General features: G+C 34.2%; 1 protein-coding gene, 1 long non-coding RNA gene and 2 pseudogenes across 2 annotated transcripts; all 4 read left to right on the top strand.

The window, feature by feature from the left end:
* Nucleotides 1–643: 643 nt before the first annotated feature.
* Nucleotides 644–5770, top strand: LOC108473347 (UDP-glycosyltransferase TURAN-like; annotated as a pseudogene).
* A 997-nt stretch (nt 5771–6767) lies between these two features.
* Nucleotides 6768–7920, top strand: LOC108471984 (uncharacterized). The gene is made up of 3 exons (XR_008274136.1): nt 6768–7038; nt 7541–7589; nt 7700–7920. It is a non-coding gene; the product is annotated as an uncharacterized LOC108471984 (long non-coding RNA).
* A 15-nt stretch (nt 7921–7935) lies between these two features.
* On the top strand, nt 7936–10117 carry LOC128279304 (uncharacterized; annotated as a pseudogene).
* On the top strand, nt 8687–10209 carry LOC128283728 (uncharacterized). The gene has a single exon (XM_053021112.1). The coding sequence runs from the start codon at nt 9114–9116 to the stop codon at nt 9510–9512; it is 399 nt and encodes a 132-aa protein (XP_052877072.1). The 5' UTR covers nt 8687–9113; the 3' UTR covers nt 9513–10209.
* The last annotated feature ends 6037 nt before the right edge of the window (nt 10210–16246 follow it).

Consider the following 16246-nt stretch of genomic DNA (forward strand, 5'->3'; position numbering starts at 1 on the left):
CATTATAAAATTAATATTAATTAATTAAAATAAAAATTTTAATAAATATATTTTATTAAAAGAATTTATAAATTTATGTATTTTCATAATTTTGTAAAAGTAAAATAATGTAAAAATTTTCTTGATCTATTTTTACCAAGTTAAAATTTTAAAAGTCTTATCATTTTATTTTTCATATTTGAGAACTAAAATTAGATTTTAAATGCCAACTAGATTTTAAGTATATCTGTTAATACATACTTTATCCGGATAAATTATACATTTAAGTGAAAATTGTATTATTTTTAGATTTCTTTCTCTCTTTTTACAAACAAAAGTGACTATTTTTGTAGTTTACCCTTATTATAAAACAATATTTAACAATAAAATTAAAATAATTATCATTTTATCTAATAAATAATTTAAATTAATTATATAATTTATTAAAATATTTATAATAAAATATTAAAATATACATTTTAATATTTTATTAAATAAATTATAAATTCACATATTTTAATAATTTTAAAAAAGAAAAAAATAATTTAAAAAACTTTTATTATATATCATTTCTAATCTAATATTCTTAATAGTCATTTTTATTCTCATCTCACTGCTATAACTGCCATTGAATGTTCCACCATTGATCCTAATCTCATTAGTACAATTTTAATCTCACGTTACGATAATTAATCTCGACAACAAGGTTACTTTTAAAATCGCTGGAGCTAAATTCACTGCCTATCTAAACAAAGCCTAAACTGACTAAGATCAACAATGGTAGCACGTCCATCGAGAACAAGCTCAGCCACAGCAGCACCTCTAGCTGGACCGTTGAGTATCCCCCAACAACTGTGACCAGTGGCAACATAACACCCCTTCATCCCTAGAACTTCTCCTATTATCGGCACCTCATCGTCGGTGCATGGCAAGAAACAAGCTTGTTCTGCCTTCACTCGCGCTTCTCCTTCCTTCAGATGGCTCGAAAAGCTAGGTCTTGCTCTTTCATTGTTTTAAGAAATTCCTTTTTTTTCCCTCTGAAACTATCTTGATATTTCGTCCATTTGTGTAGAATCCTCCTTCTGTTCCAACATTAGTGGCTGTAAAGTGGGCGAGCTCATTGAGAAAGTCGGCATTCATTGTTGATTGGCATAATTTTGGATATACCTTACTTGGATTGTCTGTAGGAAGAAGCAGCCCATTTGTCTCAATATACCATTGATAAGTTATAAGCCTCCTGTTTAGTATTGTCAAGAGGACCTTTCTTGAGCTGTGCGATGGATGGATCTGGTTTTGAATTTTAAGAGTCTGCTTAGGTTTGAGAAGCGTTATGGGCAAATGGCAAATGGTTCCCTATGTGTAACAAGGACATTGCAGCATGAATTAGGTCAAAACTGGGGAATTAGGTAAGATTTCCAGCTCATTGTTGGTTAATTATTTTCATTTTCTAATGAAATGTAATTTATATTGCATATGGTTAAATTTATAGAGCCACAGTCTTATATGATCAGCCTCCTGAGTTTCAACTTCACTTCAGGAGAAGCATAAGGTGAGATTCATGTTCTTGAGTTCTCATAAAGATTTATTTTGTAATGCAGTTCCATTCTTAGTTGTTTTGCAGATTAAATAGGTATCTTTGTCACCCTCTTGGGGTTCGAGATTGTGTAACTGCTAGTAAGTCTAGTAAATGATCAAATTTATTTTTATTAGCAGCCTTAAAGAACACTTTTGACTGATTTTACCCTTCATGAAGCAACTACAGGAATTGGGGCAGATGACCAAAATGAAACATTATTTACAACTCAGGTTGGCACTGACATCTTGTTGAAGCCAAATAGGCCAGCTCTTGTTGTAAGCAGTACAAGCTGGTGAGACCATCCTCTATGAATGCCCTATTTGCGTACTTCTTGCACTCCATATTTCTGCTTTTCTTTTTACCCTTAGTTGCTCTAGCCTCATTAAACTTTTACCCAGAAAGAGCGATAACGGAAAGAATATTCTAACAGATGTTAGTCTATGGAATATAAAAAATGCTCAAGTTGACAAGTTTTGTTCTTAAAACTTACTTTTGCACGATATCTTTTTTTTTTTAATATGTTGCTGACTTATTATGGTTTTTTCTGTTAACTTCTGATTGAGATTATTTGTGTTTTGGTTGCTTTAGATCCTAGATGGAAGAAGTTTATTTTTTGTTCTATTTTAAGATCACTTAATTTCACTTTCAACAATTTTTATTATTTTATTGAAGTATAGTTATGCTCACTGTAGAAGTTTCTCCTATCCTATTTTAAGATTATTTAATTTCAATACCATTTCCTCCCTTTTATTCAAGTATGCACATGCTTATTTTTGTGTGGTGAGTATTTATAAATCTATTAAGTGATTCATTCTCGAGAATAACATCTTTCCAGGGCACCAGATGAAGATTTTGGGATTCTATTGGAAGCAGCGGTGATGTATGATAGACGAGCTGCTGCTCTACTGGATGAAAATGATTCTGCTGATGAAGGGGTCCTCTGGAAGGAGATCTCTGGTGGAAAGCAGTACTTGTACCCTAGGTTGTTCTTCATCATTACAGGTAACGGTACTGTATGTCCCAGAAGAACCTGCTTCTGTGCTCCCTTGTTTTTAAAAAATTTCCAATATTCATTTAGGCAAAAGTCCTGAAAAGGAAAAGTATGAAGAGAAAATAAAGAGGCTAAACCTCAAACGTGTTGCATTTCATACCATGTGGCTGTCAGCTGAGGAATATCCATTGCTTCTTCGTATGATATTCGTAATCTATTTTCTCTTCCTCATAGTTCATTAGGAAGAAGGGAAAAGTGCTCCATGCTACCTGTTTTACATCCATATTCTTGCTTCATTTTACAGGTTCAGCAGATTTAGGTATTTGTCTGCATACTTCCTCCTCAACATTAGACCTTCCCATGAAGGTATGTCATTCTGGAGCTCCTGTTGAAGCCTTCTTAGGAAAAGAACATTTGCAGCAATAAACCTTTATCACTCACCGAACTTGTATTGGCTAGTAGGTGGTGGATATGTTTGGTTGTGGACTTCCAGTATGCGCTGTTTCCTACTCATGGTAAACTTGTGCACTTATCATGCTTGGTTTATTGGCTTACAATTTGATACCTTTTAATGCTAAAGTCTATTACTATCTGCTACTGGTTTGACTTCTGAAGCATTGACCAGCTTGTGAAGGTTGAGAAAAATGGTCTGCTCTTTTCATCGTCATCAGAGCTAGCTGATGAGCTCTTGGTAAGTGCTTTGTACTTAACAAAGACAATTGGTACTTGCAAATAAAAGTGGTTGATGCACAATATCTTCATACAACCCTGCCTAGGAATCATGATAGTTCTTGTTAAGCATCCATTCTCACCTAGATCTAGATAATTTGTTGGAGCACTATTGGATCAATTGAAAATTACTCCACTTGCAATCAATGTTGTAAGATTCGGACTGGTGGTCCAACCAGCTTGACCATCTGTTCCTGGTTCAACCATGACAAAATAAAGAATTTCAAAATATTCTAGAAAATTTATAAAAAAGAAAAAATAGGAAAAAAATATTAATAAACACAATAGATAAAGATGGAAACATAAACATTCATTTTATAAATTATAACCTCAAAATTAAATATTTAAACTAGCTTCAATCTAGTTCAACTTGTTTTTTAACTGGTTTGATTGGTTTTTACTAGTTGAACTGGTGTCGGTTTTATGGAACCACTGTCGGTTTTATGGTACCGGTTGGACTACTGGTTCATGATTCAACCATTCGGTCCGGTCTAGTATTGATCACCATGCTTCAACTGACACTTCATTGCAGCAACCTCCTCTTGTAGGTCGAAATTGAACAATTACTCATGATCGCATCATGAGACTCTTGAACCATAGCTCCTTAGGCCCTATGAGCTAAACGTTAGGGGGAGTGTGTAGCAGTAACATCCCACATCCATCAAGTATTAGGTTGCCTGTGGTCTTATATTAAAGTTGGGTCCCTCCACCTACTACCAATTGGTGTTAGCTTGTGATTGGCTGTTGAACCTTATTATAAACTAGGACCAAATTAACTAATTAAATAGTTCATTGTTATTTTGTGACTTACATTTCCTGAGAATGTTACAATGGCGGTTTCTAATATTCCTTGGTTTTCTATTTTACGTATCAACACTGGCAGATGCTCTGAAATCTCTCAAGAACGGTGCATTGGAAACAGTTTATTCAGCAAGATGGGCCGCTGAGTGGGAAGAACATGCTAAGCCGTTAATATCAGAGGTTCTTTAACTCATCCTTAATCTTTTTTCTTTTTTTTTTGTTCTATTTCCCTTCACATTTTACTTCCACTTTATCTGATGTTTCTCAACAAACTGTCTTATTCATTTCTCTCCTTTTCCTACCATTCAGGGTGTATTACCCCTTTCAGCATGCTTTTTAATAAAAGACAGAAATGAAAGATTTCCTTTAATTTCCCCATTTTTAATTGAATAAATGGACTTCAAATTTGCAGGTTATATCCAGAAAGACTAACCTTAACTTCAGCCATCTTGTGTCAAAGCTAGCCATTCCAGCCAACTGCCTCTGCCACATATGTTGGTTTTTAGTCAAAGTGTTTGCTTCATGGGACATATGCTTACTCCAATTTTCCCAGGGAATATCACAACCCTTTGGTTAGAACTCTTTAGATTATGGTCCTTATATTTCCAAAATGACAGTAAGTTTTTATTTGTGGCAGCATACATATGATTGCATGGTTTGGATTTCTCATGTTTATAGAGTATTTGACTACTTCAATCCCCGGAATGTATTATTGTTAAATTGATATAAATACATGGTTGCTAGTGATTTGTTAGCAGCTGATCATGGTGGAAAAAATCACCCACGGCTCCATTTTAACGATCATTCAGAGTTATCAGCTTGCTAGTGATCTGTTACCAATGTGTCATATTGTTGTTTGATCAGCTTGAACATCATGGTAAACTACTTCTCAGCCAAATACACAAATCATTCTGCTAGTTGCCGAAGCTTGCCAGAGCAGATGAAAGTTAAAGTTTGCACAATGGATGAGCTCCCCTGCTATACTGAACCAGATGAGTTTGAATACAAAGATGATTGTGATAACTTGGATGAATATGACAAAGTCAGTGATTCATGTGAAACAGTTCCAGAAACATATCCAAATGCAGATAATTTGCATAGCATCATTCATGGGGCTTGTCATGAACAATCTGAACAGATTGAAGAAAATGGGAAAATAAAACCAGGGGAGTCATCCAATCTTGGAGTAGGTAATATAGAGTCACTAGCTTTCATTGATCCCCAATTCCCCCTACTAGCAAGGCAAACCTCAATTGCTACTGGCCACACCATGGTAATGCCGCTGAATGTGCAGATATGATAAGCATTGCTGGGAAGGAGTCTTTGAGGGGCATGCGGTTTATTTATGCTGTGGAAGCTGATGAAGATCCACAACCATGGCTAAAAGAGAAACTATCGACTACTGACGCTTAGTTTAGTAACAGACAAAAAAAAACCAAGTGGCCTTTAAAATGCCCAAAAAACTGATGGAACCCAATGAAGCAAAACTTGGGTTGGAATTCTTTGCTTCCTTGAACTGTGTCAGTCTCCTTTACGTATGTTTTTTATTTTTATTATTATTTAGTTCCAATTTCTATTAAATAAAGTTTTGAAAGGACTAATTAGATAGGTAGCTCAGCTGCTGCTTCATTAAATGAGTGTATTATATTTACCGTACTTTAAATAGACATTAAATAGCTTAACTGCTCTCTAAATTCTTGATGTTTTTTCCCCTCCTTTTTCATCCTTTTTTTTTTGTAATATTTTCCTTCTTTCTATTTTGTTTTCTTTATTCTCTCTTCCTCCGTCCTTGTACTTCGCGGATTCTCTATTGGACTCTTTTCATTTTTTTCCTGTTATTTTTTTTTTAGCTTTGTGTAACCACTTGCAAAACACACACACACACACACACACTCTCTCTATCTCTCTCTCTCTCTACTGCAGGAAGATAGTTTTCTGTTTTCTGTGATATTGAAATCCCCTGCTTCATGGGGGAGCCATTTCAGGTATGAATCTTTACTTCAACTGTGTATTTGCCTTTTCATGTATTTTTTAGTTTCAGATCTATGCTCTTTTTTTTTCTGAGTTTTTTGGTTTTCATCTTTAGAATAAGTTTGTCTTTGCCTTTTAATCTCTGTTTTAGTTTTCAGATCTATGCTTCTTTCCTTGTTTTTCAGTCGGTTTTTGTTTTGAGTTTTTGGTTTTCAGCCTTATGAAATACTGTTTTGGTTCGTCTTTTCAAATCTATGGATGTTGGGTGTCATTGTTCGTTTCCTTAACATTTGTCTTCTTGCTTTTTCATCTCTGTTTTGGGTGTGTGGTTTGTTTAGCTGGGTCGGTTTGTAGGTTGTTGGTTCGGGTTCGTTTTCTTTGTTCTGGGCCTTTGGGGCCATTGGTTTGGGGTGACTTGGGATGGTGGGCCTGTTTTTTTGGGCGTGGGATAGTGGGCATGATTTTGGGGTTTCTGTTTGGGTCCTGTGGCTTGTGATAATGGGCATATTTTCATAGTTTTTTCTTTCCACAATTTCCTTTTTTTTTTCCTGACGTTTCTTTCCCCTTAATTCTCTCCGTCTGCCCCGTTTTTCAATTTTTCTTCTCATACTTTAGCTTTGGGTAACCGACGGCCGAAAAAAGGCACAGACACTATACAGTAATTTTCTCTGCCGTTTCTGTTTTGGTGATTCTTGGAATCCCTTACTTCATCAAGTATGAATCTTTACTTGAACATTGTCTTTGCCTTTCTATGTTTTAACTTAAGATCTATGCTTTTTTACTTGTATATTTTGGTTTATTTATGGTTTTTGATTTTTAGGTTTAAAAATCACTGTTTCGCTGTGTTTGAAAACCATCGATCTGAGTCTGTTTGTTTCTTTTTGGTTGTTTTATTTTCTAATTTCGTGAGAGAGAGAAGCCCTAAGTTTTCTCTTTCGTTTCTGTTCGTTGAGATTTTTGAAATCCCTGCTTTATCGGAGACTGATTTCAGGTATGAATCTATACTTCCACTTTAGTTTTCTCTTCCATTTGCGTTTTCATTTCTGCTTTTGTTTCAGATCTTTGCTTTTTTATTTGTATTTCAGTTTTTTTTTTAAGGATTTTTTGTGTTCTGCTTTAGACATCAGTGTTTCGTTCGTTTGAAATCTGTTGGTCTCGTTCTGTTTGTTCGTTTCTCGTCTACTTTCGTGAGATAGAAATTCTATGTTTTCTCTTCCGTTTCTATTTTTTGTGAATTTTGAAATCCCCTACCTTTGTTTTGTTGCCTTTTCATCTTTGAATTTTTACTTGAATTTTCAGTGAGTTTTGTCAGAGATTTTGGTTTTCAGCTTTAGGCTCCGTTTGGCAACCAAGAAAACATTTTCCGGAAAATGTTTTCCTGGTTTTACGTTGTTTGGTAACCTGAAAACATTTTACCTACCGAAACATTTTCAGGAACACGAGTAAAATTGCTTGCTTTTTATGTAAAATGCTTACAGATTTTTTTCCTGTAGGACATTTTCCAAACTCAGTGCGCCGTTCATCGTCCTTCTTCTCATCCAGGTAACTTTTCTCCTTCTTCTTCTTCTATTCTCCCTTGTGTTCTGTTTCGACTAATGTTGTGTTTCACATGGTATTATTTTTGTGATCCGGGATTGGGGCAAAAAACGCAGTGTTTCAGGGAATAAAAGAAATCCATAACAGAAGCGGTACTGCAGAAAAGTGTTTCATAAAAAACCCCTAGCAAAAGCTTCGATGCAGGCGTAAAACCCTTGTTCCCACCCCCTGTTTTCATTCGTAAAGAAAATGGAGGAACCAAAGATTGGGGATTGCGAAGAGTGCAAAAAGAAGGCGTCAAAATACAAGTGCCCAGGTTGCTGCCTCCGCACCTGCAGCCTCCCTTGCGTTAATGCTCACAAGCAACGCACTGGCTGCACTGGCAAACGCAACATCACTTCCTTTGTTCCCTCTCTCGCTTGACGATAATCTTCTCCTCTCGGTTTCACTTCCACTTCCTTTTCCTATTTATTTACTTATTGTTTTTGTACGAGCCCATTCATCTTTACTGAACCTAAATTGCTTGTAGATTATAATCTGCTGGAGGAAACGAAGAGGGTCGCTGAATCTGCTACAAGAATAAGGACATCATCCTCGTTTTAAGCTACCACACCCTCTTCGAAACCTCCGCACTGCTGCTGCCTCTCGCAGAACTAAGCTCTTGTTTCTGCCTTCTGGAATGTCTAAGAGGGAAACTAATCAAACTCGATTTAACCACAGGTTGTTCCCTGTATGATACCTTTGTTAAGATTAATTCCCTAGCAAACGCTTAAATACAAGTTTTGCTCTGTCTATAGGAAGAAGTATATTTCATGGACCATTGAATGGCGGTTTCACTCTACAGATGTTGTTTTACTTGACCATGGGTGAGCTTTCCCCATCTTCTCTATATATTGTCTTTTATTAGATGATTGTTTAATAGATAACTGATGCTTTATTTTTTGCCAGTATACATGAAGATACAAGCCTCTGTTCATTAATTGAAAACCATCTCCAACCTAGTCCCTGGAATCATCCTTTTAGGAAGTTCTGCGAGGAGCAGCTCGACTCCCTCAAGTTTTTTATCCGAAAATACCCTAAGGCGATTTAGGCCTCTGGGTTTCATTCTTTTTTATTCTTTTGAGTTATACACTCACCAACTTGCACATACTCATGCAGAGCATGTTGGTTGTTTGCTCGGTTTTTCTATATTTCTGCAGTTTAGCATTTGGGGCATTTCCAAGTTTAAATTGGAGTTAAGCTTTGTGATCCTATAGATATGCGCAATTTACTGAAGTTTCTACCTCAGATTCTTGAAATCATGATATCTAGATCATGTTTAATGCAGACATCCTGGATTGAAGACAATTGGCTTGTCTATTTTGACCTTGGATTATAGATTATATGTATTGATGCTTGCCTTTTCACGTTCTTGTCTGCTGAAAATGTTCTGTCCATCCTATAGATGATTTTCTTGTGTTATTGAAGGGATCCAAATCGCCTTTCCGGGAGTTAGACATAAAGGCCCCATTATGGAAACTATTAGCTGATATGGTTGTTCTAGAGTATCCTGTGATTCATGTGTTTCTTCCTTCGGAACACTGTGATTTTGAAGTTATCAGGGAGAATCATCTCGTCACTCACGGGCCAGAGGGAAAAGATTCTAGCGGTGCTGATAATGAAATACCAAAAGGTGTTACCTTCAAGGAGGAGGAAATAGAAGACAATGGTAGCTCTTTAGAACCTCAGGTCTTTGATCTTATGAAGCATGTGCTGTCAAGTCCAATGCATCAAATCCCTTCTCAAAACAAGTCTGAGAAAGCATTCGGTGGTAACTCAGTTTTGTCTTTGTCGGCGAGAGCCGGGGCAGGAAACAGGGTACATTGCAGCCTTCAGGCTAAGGACTCTGGATTATTTGATGCATGGAGTTTGATTTTGATCAAGGCTTAATAGATGCGTATTCAGACCTGATTGCCGAAATTAATCCAGATGACTTTCTTGATTTAGAAGGTGAATTTGCTAAGCAACCAGAAACAGAAGATAGAACAGACCTTTCAAATTCGAGGGGAGTTTTCTTTGCTGAGGAATTGGAGGAGGGGGAGATCCTAGATTAATTTATTATGGTCAATATTTCTGGGGAAGCAGCGAAACAATGGTTGGAAGAAGAATTTTCTAAGAGTTGTTGCTCACTACTGATCATAACCTCCGCGGACAATCTGCCCCAGCTTGGCATATCTATAGAGCAAACCCTGCAACTCTGTGTCATACTGAAGTTGCTCAATTACCTGGTAATGCACAAGATCAGGACAAATACATGGATATCTTGTAAATGCAATTAGCTTATATGTAATTTCATTCCTGCTGAAAGGTATCTGTTTGAGAGGGGGGAGGTGAATGTGTTTTTTTTTTTTTTTTTTTGCTTGATAATAAAGAGGCCTTGGATTCATGTTATTCTTTTCGGTTAGTTGGGTGTACTCGCGATTGTTGAGGAAGTTAAATTGTATCACATGCTGGTTTTTGTCTACAAATTTGGCTGAATGACCAAATTGTTATAAGTACAGCTGAGTTCCCCTTCTAACTGCAAGTCCTAGATGAAAAATTGGGTAATTACGGTTTGCAACATATTTGATTCACGGTTGGACTCAAATCACTCCGTTTCCCTCCATCTTTTAACTTAAATGCTAAGTGTAGAAATTTGGGAAGTTCCTAATAAACTTTTGTTATGAGAAGCAAAATGAAAGTCCCCCCTTTTCATATTTCCTATTGGGTGTAGTACTGTGCTGTTAAGTACCTCTAAAAAGTGCCACAAGACACGACCAAAGCATCTCATAATTTCAAGTTTTATTTTTAAAAGCTTATAGAGTTGGTCGTCTGCACTACTGTGGTCTTCTGATCTGAGGCCTTTTACGCAAGTAAATCACCTCATCTAATGAATCATGATTCGTGTCTACTCGGCCCTTGCCAAGTCATGGCATTAGATGAAAATGTGATGTAGCTTGATTATAAAACACAATAATTTGCTTCAACAAAATCCTCAGCAGGAGTTTAGAGATGCAATTTTGAGAATTATAAAAAAATCCCAGTTCAGTTGATCGAGTACTTATTAATACACTTGTAAGTATTGGGTTCGAGTCTCAGGAGTATAGTTCCATTTAATGGGTAAGTGATTTGTTAGTACTACTTTTAATGCTCTATGAGGCTGATGATATGCACTGACTTTAGGCAAAGGTATCTTTCCCTCACTTAATACTTTTCCTAATTGGAAAAAATATATAAAATCAATCCTTAAGAGGTTAAGAAAAAATGTATGCGTTATTTTTAGCTCTCAATATCACTTTGCTTGATGTGAAAAAAGAAAAAAGGATGAATAGCCTTGGAAGGTAATTATCACTGCATTATCAACATAAATCTTGAAAAGATGACATTGTTTTTCATTAGTTAAAAATTAAACATGCAAAATGCAGCTTTAGTATTAGCTTTAAGATACAAAACACCAGAACAAGAACAACAACAAATAAGCATTGATCTAATTTTGGCCATTAATGATCAAGGCTCACTTAACATCTCCAAATTCAATCAAACAAAGAAAATATAATAAATTCTTAAATATATAAATTTTTATTAAAACAGCTTTTCAGGAAAATATTTTCAGGAAATCTGCCAAACAACAGAAAATATTTTATACAGATTCATCCAAACACCAGAAAAGTAAATCATTTTCCAGAAATCATTTTTCAATAAATTATTTTTCAGAAATCATTTTCCGGAAAACATTTTACCTGCAAACGAACGGAGCCTTAAAGAAAATCTATTTCGTTCCGTATTTGAAACTATGGATCACGTTGTGGTCTTTTTTTTTTCTTAGCAAAATACTGTTGGGGCTTGCTTTTTTGGGCCTAAGTCATTCTTAGATTTGGGCTTATGTTACGTTTAGGTGTGGGTCTGAGATTGGGCTTAAGTTTTTTATTGTGGTATTGGGCTTGTTTCGTCTTGTAGTGTTAGGTTTGGTTGTGTTCGATTGGGTTCGGGCGGTTTTCTTGAAATGCAAACAAATAAAATTTTTTTTTGTTCTTTTCTATTTTTTGGTACATTAGTAATTTTTCTATTGTATTTCACCCACCCTTGCCATTTTGTTTTCTTTTAATTACATAGATTACAACTTACTCTGGATTAACAATAATATTATTATCTTTTGTGTGTATTTGCATTTGATGTCAAATTATTAGGAAAGTGTAAAAAAAAGTTTTCGAATAAAATAAAATAAATGAATTTATTATCGACAATTTTGTGGGAAAAATGTTTGACCAAGGAGTTTATTGATTTTATTTTAATATATAAATGATTTTTACCAAGTATTTGACACTTCATTTTTAATAAATTATCTTAAATTCGTTGGTTTTTTAACGTATTACCAATTTTTCAATCAATGTTGTGGTTTTTTGTCCAAATATGTGTTTGATACGATAGATATCAAATAATCTTGGTTAAGAAAAATATTACTAATTTGGTGGACAATTGTTGAAATATTAGAATTAGTTTCGTTACAAGGCGAATAGATAAATTCCAGAATCGAAATCGCAACCATTATTTTTTATATAGGCTTTTAGCAAAGCGATTATGATAACATCTCAGTCATCAAATTATTCTCTATATACAAGAACCCAGTTGCACACGAATTGAAGTGGCAAGTGAGAAAGAGCAAGGATTCACTTTCGTAGTAGCATTAATCAAATGACTACTTCAATTAAATAAAAAATAATAATAACAACGCAATAATTCAATTAGTTTTAAAGTAGCAGACAATAAAATACCCAAGTCGCTTTCAAAATGGCCGAAAATTGGAGTCCAATGAAGAAAACTTGGGTTTGATTTCTCTGCTTTCTTGAACTGTGCCAGTCTCTTTTACTTTTGTTTTGGTTTGGGTCGTTTTAGATTGTATTAGTGTCGGTTTAGGTTGTTTTAGGGTTTGGTTCATGGTGATTTTGCGTTTGGTTTGTGTTATTTCCTAGTCGATTTAAGAGTGGGTTGGTTTGGATTTAGTACGGATTGGCTGTATGTCAGTTCGGGTACAGGTTGGTTTTTGTGTTGGTGAATTTAGGTTTTAGGGTTCGGTCATTTCATTTTGGGTTTGATTCAATGTCTTTTTGGTATTGTTTTAAGGTGTTTGTGGGTTCGGTTTGGGCTTATATTGTGTTTAGGTTTGGGCTTATGTTCTAAGTGTGGTGTGGGGCTTGTCCCGTTTTGTATTGTCAAGTTTAGTTGTGTTTGATTGGGTTGGGTTGTGTTCAAGTTGTTTTAGGGTTCGATTTTGGACTTTTTAGGGGGTAGTTTAGGGTTTTTTAGGTTTGATTCATGGTGATTTTAGGTCCAGTTTTTGTTATTTTCCTAGTTGGTTCGGGTTTAGTACAGTTTGGGTGTAAGTCTGTTCGAGTTTAGTACGATTTTTGTTTAAGTTGGTTTGTGTTTAGTATGGTTCAATTTTTAGTTGGGTCGATTTAGGTTTTAAGGTTTGGTTTAGGTCATTTTGGGTTGGTATCGGTTTAGGGTGTTTATGGCTTCAGTTCAAGTGTAGGTCGATTCGGGTTTAGTCGAGTTGGATCTAAGTCGATTTAGTGTTTAAGAGTAAACCAAGGCTCAGTTTGGCAATGCTTTTGAGAAGTGCTTTTGAGAAGTGCTGTGGAAAAGTGCTTTTGAGAAGTACTTTTGAAAATTTTAAGTGTTTGGTATTGCTGTCAAAAAGTGCTTTTGAGAAGTAAAATGTCTATTTTAGACATGATATTATAAAGTAACAAATATGTATTTAAATAATTTTAAATTAGTTAATATTATGATATTTTAGCAATAATATAAAAATAATTTATTATAACTCATTGTTAATATTTTAATATATAATATTAATTTTAAATATTTCTAAGTAATTAATATTAATTATTTATTAAATTTAATTAGAATATATAAACTATATTTAAATATTTAAATATAATAATTAAATATTTGTAATTAGATATTGACACAATTGTATTATTTTTAAAAAAAAATTAATTAATGCTTTTAACACATTTGTAAAACTCATATTAGATAACATAGAAAATATAAACCTAACAAATTAAAATATTACATATATTTGGATTAAAGTTTCAAAAGGGATAATATTTATATACCAAATATAAATACTAAAAATTTTACAATAGCATTTACAATTTAAAGTGAATTCATTAAACTAGAAGCTATAGCATCTCTTGTTAATTCCATTTCAAAACCACTTGAATTGTTTGATTCACCGTCATCATCACCATCATCGTCATCGTCGTCGTCATCATCACTTTCTCGACCATGCACAATTTCTAAATCAATATTATTCTCATATGCCCAGTTAATATCTTCGTATTCCATAAAATCTGCATCATTTCGGCCGGCATGTTTTCGGATAAAATTGTGTATCGTCATTGCAGCAACAACGATCATCGTTTGCTTTTCAAAACTATAACTTGGCATATCTCTTAAAATGGCCCATTTTTTTTTCAAAACACCAAAAGTTCGTTCAATCACACTACGTAATGATGAATGTGAATGATTGAATACCTTTTCTTTACCAGATACTGGTCTACCTCTACGAAAGTCGTAAATGATATACCGACCTCTATATGGTCCAAGATAACCTTTCATTTGAGGATATCCGAATCAACAAGATAATATTTTCCTACATGTCATAATATAACAAACAATTAATTCAAGAATTTTTTATAAAAATTATCAATTAAAGAACTTATACTTTATTTTTAAAAATCACATATAAATAAAATATCTAACCATTTGGTGGGTGCGGAAATTTGTATTTTGGATCTCGAATTGCATCAAGAAATATTCTAGTGTCATGTGCCGATCCTTCCCATCCAGCCATGAGAAAGGTGAAACACATATTAAAATCACATCGCCATGACATTTTGAGTAGGGATACCTTTTCTTCCAATATAGGGAATTTGTTCATTTGTTGGAAGAATAGCGGCAATATGAGTACCATCAATTGCACCTATGCAATCCTGAACAAATAATCATATGAGTCTCGTGCATATTTTAAGTTGACCAAAAATATTAAAAATATAATAAGATAAAATTAAATTTTAACCTTAAAATGCGGCATATATCTAGAATCATTACGTATTTGTTCGAGTATTGAGCTAAAAAAAGGATCTTGGTGCAATTAGATCGGTGGCCATCCTTGAAACTTTTCAAGCACAATTGCAAAGTACTGACTTATTGTTGATCCAGACCTTTGAAATCTTTCTCGACATTGGGAAACTTTTGCACCGGTACCCAAGATGTATAAAAAAATTCCCAACATTTCACTAGAAGATATGTTTCTTGAAGTTTGCAAGTTGTATCTTGTCTCCAAAACTCTCAACAAACTTGTGAATACCATTTTAGACATCCTAAAATTAATCATACAACGTGACTCTTGACCGTCAAGGATCTCTCAAATCCATGTTTCACCTGACTGTTTTGAATTCATGCATGGCTGCTTTAATATATACTTCTCGTAATATAATTGTACGGAAGAAGATACAACAACAAATAATCGATTAAAACATTCTATGCGTTGTAAAATCTCTTTCTTTTCCCTTTCATCATCATTGTCATCACTGCTGTAATTCTCAACTACACTCATCACCTGCCAAAAAATTTGAACATCCAAAATCATATATAAACAACTATTGATGAAACTAATTTAGTATAAATAAGTAGAACATAAATTCAATAACCAAAGACCAAACATAAACAACTATTAATAAAAGTAGATTACACATAGATAAGTAGAACATAAATTCAATATCCAAAAACCAAACATAAATAACTATTGATAAAACTAGTCTAGGATTTTTGTTTAGTCACATAATAGATATCTCCTAACCCTAGAAGATTGGAAAATTTTCAGCTATCCTCCATTTCCGTCTTAAGCCACAAAGCTCTAATCTTGGGATTAATTGATAAAAACATAATTCGCTTGTCCTTATTGAGCAATAATCTAAGTGCGAAAAAGTATAGCAGACTAGCTTCTGGAACTTCTTCCGACATGCTGTCGAGCACTTTGACCGCTTGTGGAATACCATATGGATCCATAATAGGAGTCAAACTAGATGTGGTGTGAAAAATAAAATAGAATAAAATAAATAAAAATAAAGAACACATAAATTTTACGTGGAAACCCTTTCGGGAAAAAAACCACGGGCAGAGGAGAAGAAAATTCACTATGTCGAAAAATTTTTTACTCAAATACAAGAGGAATAGACTATGTCTATTTATAGGCTTGCAAAGCCATATTCTAGTAGGATTGAAACACCTTATCCTAATCAATATAAAATAGATGGAGTTTAATAAGGTTTAAAAACCTTATTCTAAAATAAAATAAAAGAAGTTTAGTTCTATATGGATTTTACTTTTATTTTATTTTCCATCGTATTTTATTTAAATAAGAATTTGGGTCACTTAATTCTAACAATCTCCACCTTGACACAAATTCTCAATGAACAAGTTCTTCATCGCGAACTTTCAATAAACAAGTTCTTCACCTCTTCCAAAAAACCCCTTAAGGGTTTAACTTCAACAATGAACACCAACCAAGTCTAAGCAATGCTCAAACTTGGTTATAGGAAGTGACTTAGTCATCATATCTGCAGGATTTTCAT

This window comes from Gossypium arboreum, chromosome 11 (assembly GCF_025698485.1).
Source record: "Gossypium arboreum isolate Shixiya-1 chromosome 11, ASM2569848v2, whole genome shotgun sequence".
In the NCBI taxonomy this organism is placed as follows: Eukaryota; Viridiplantae; Streptophyta; class Magnoliopsida; order Malvales; family Malvaceae; genus Gossypium; species Gossypium arboreum.

Bases quoted from the DNA above. Each gene is read 5' to 3' on its own strand.
- LOC128283728 (XM_053021112.1), top strand. From the start codon at position 9,114: ATGGTTGTTCTAGAGTATCCTGTGATTCATGTGTTTCTTCCTTCGGAA.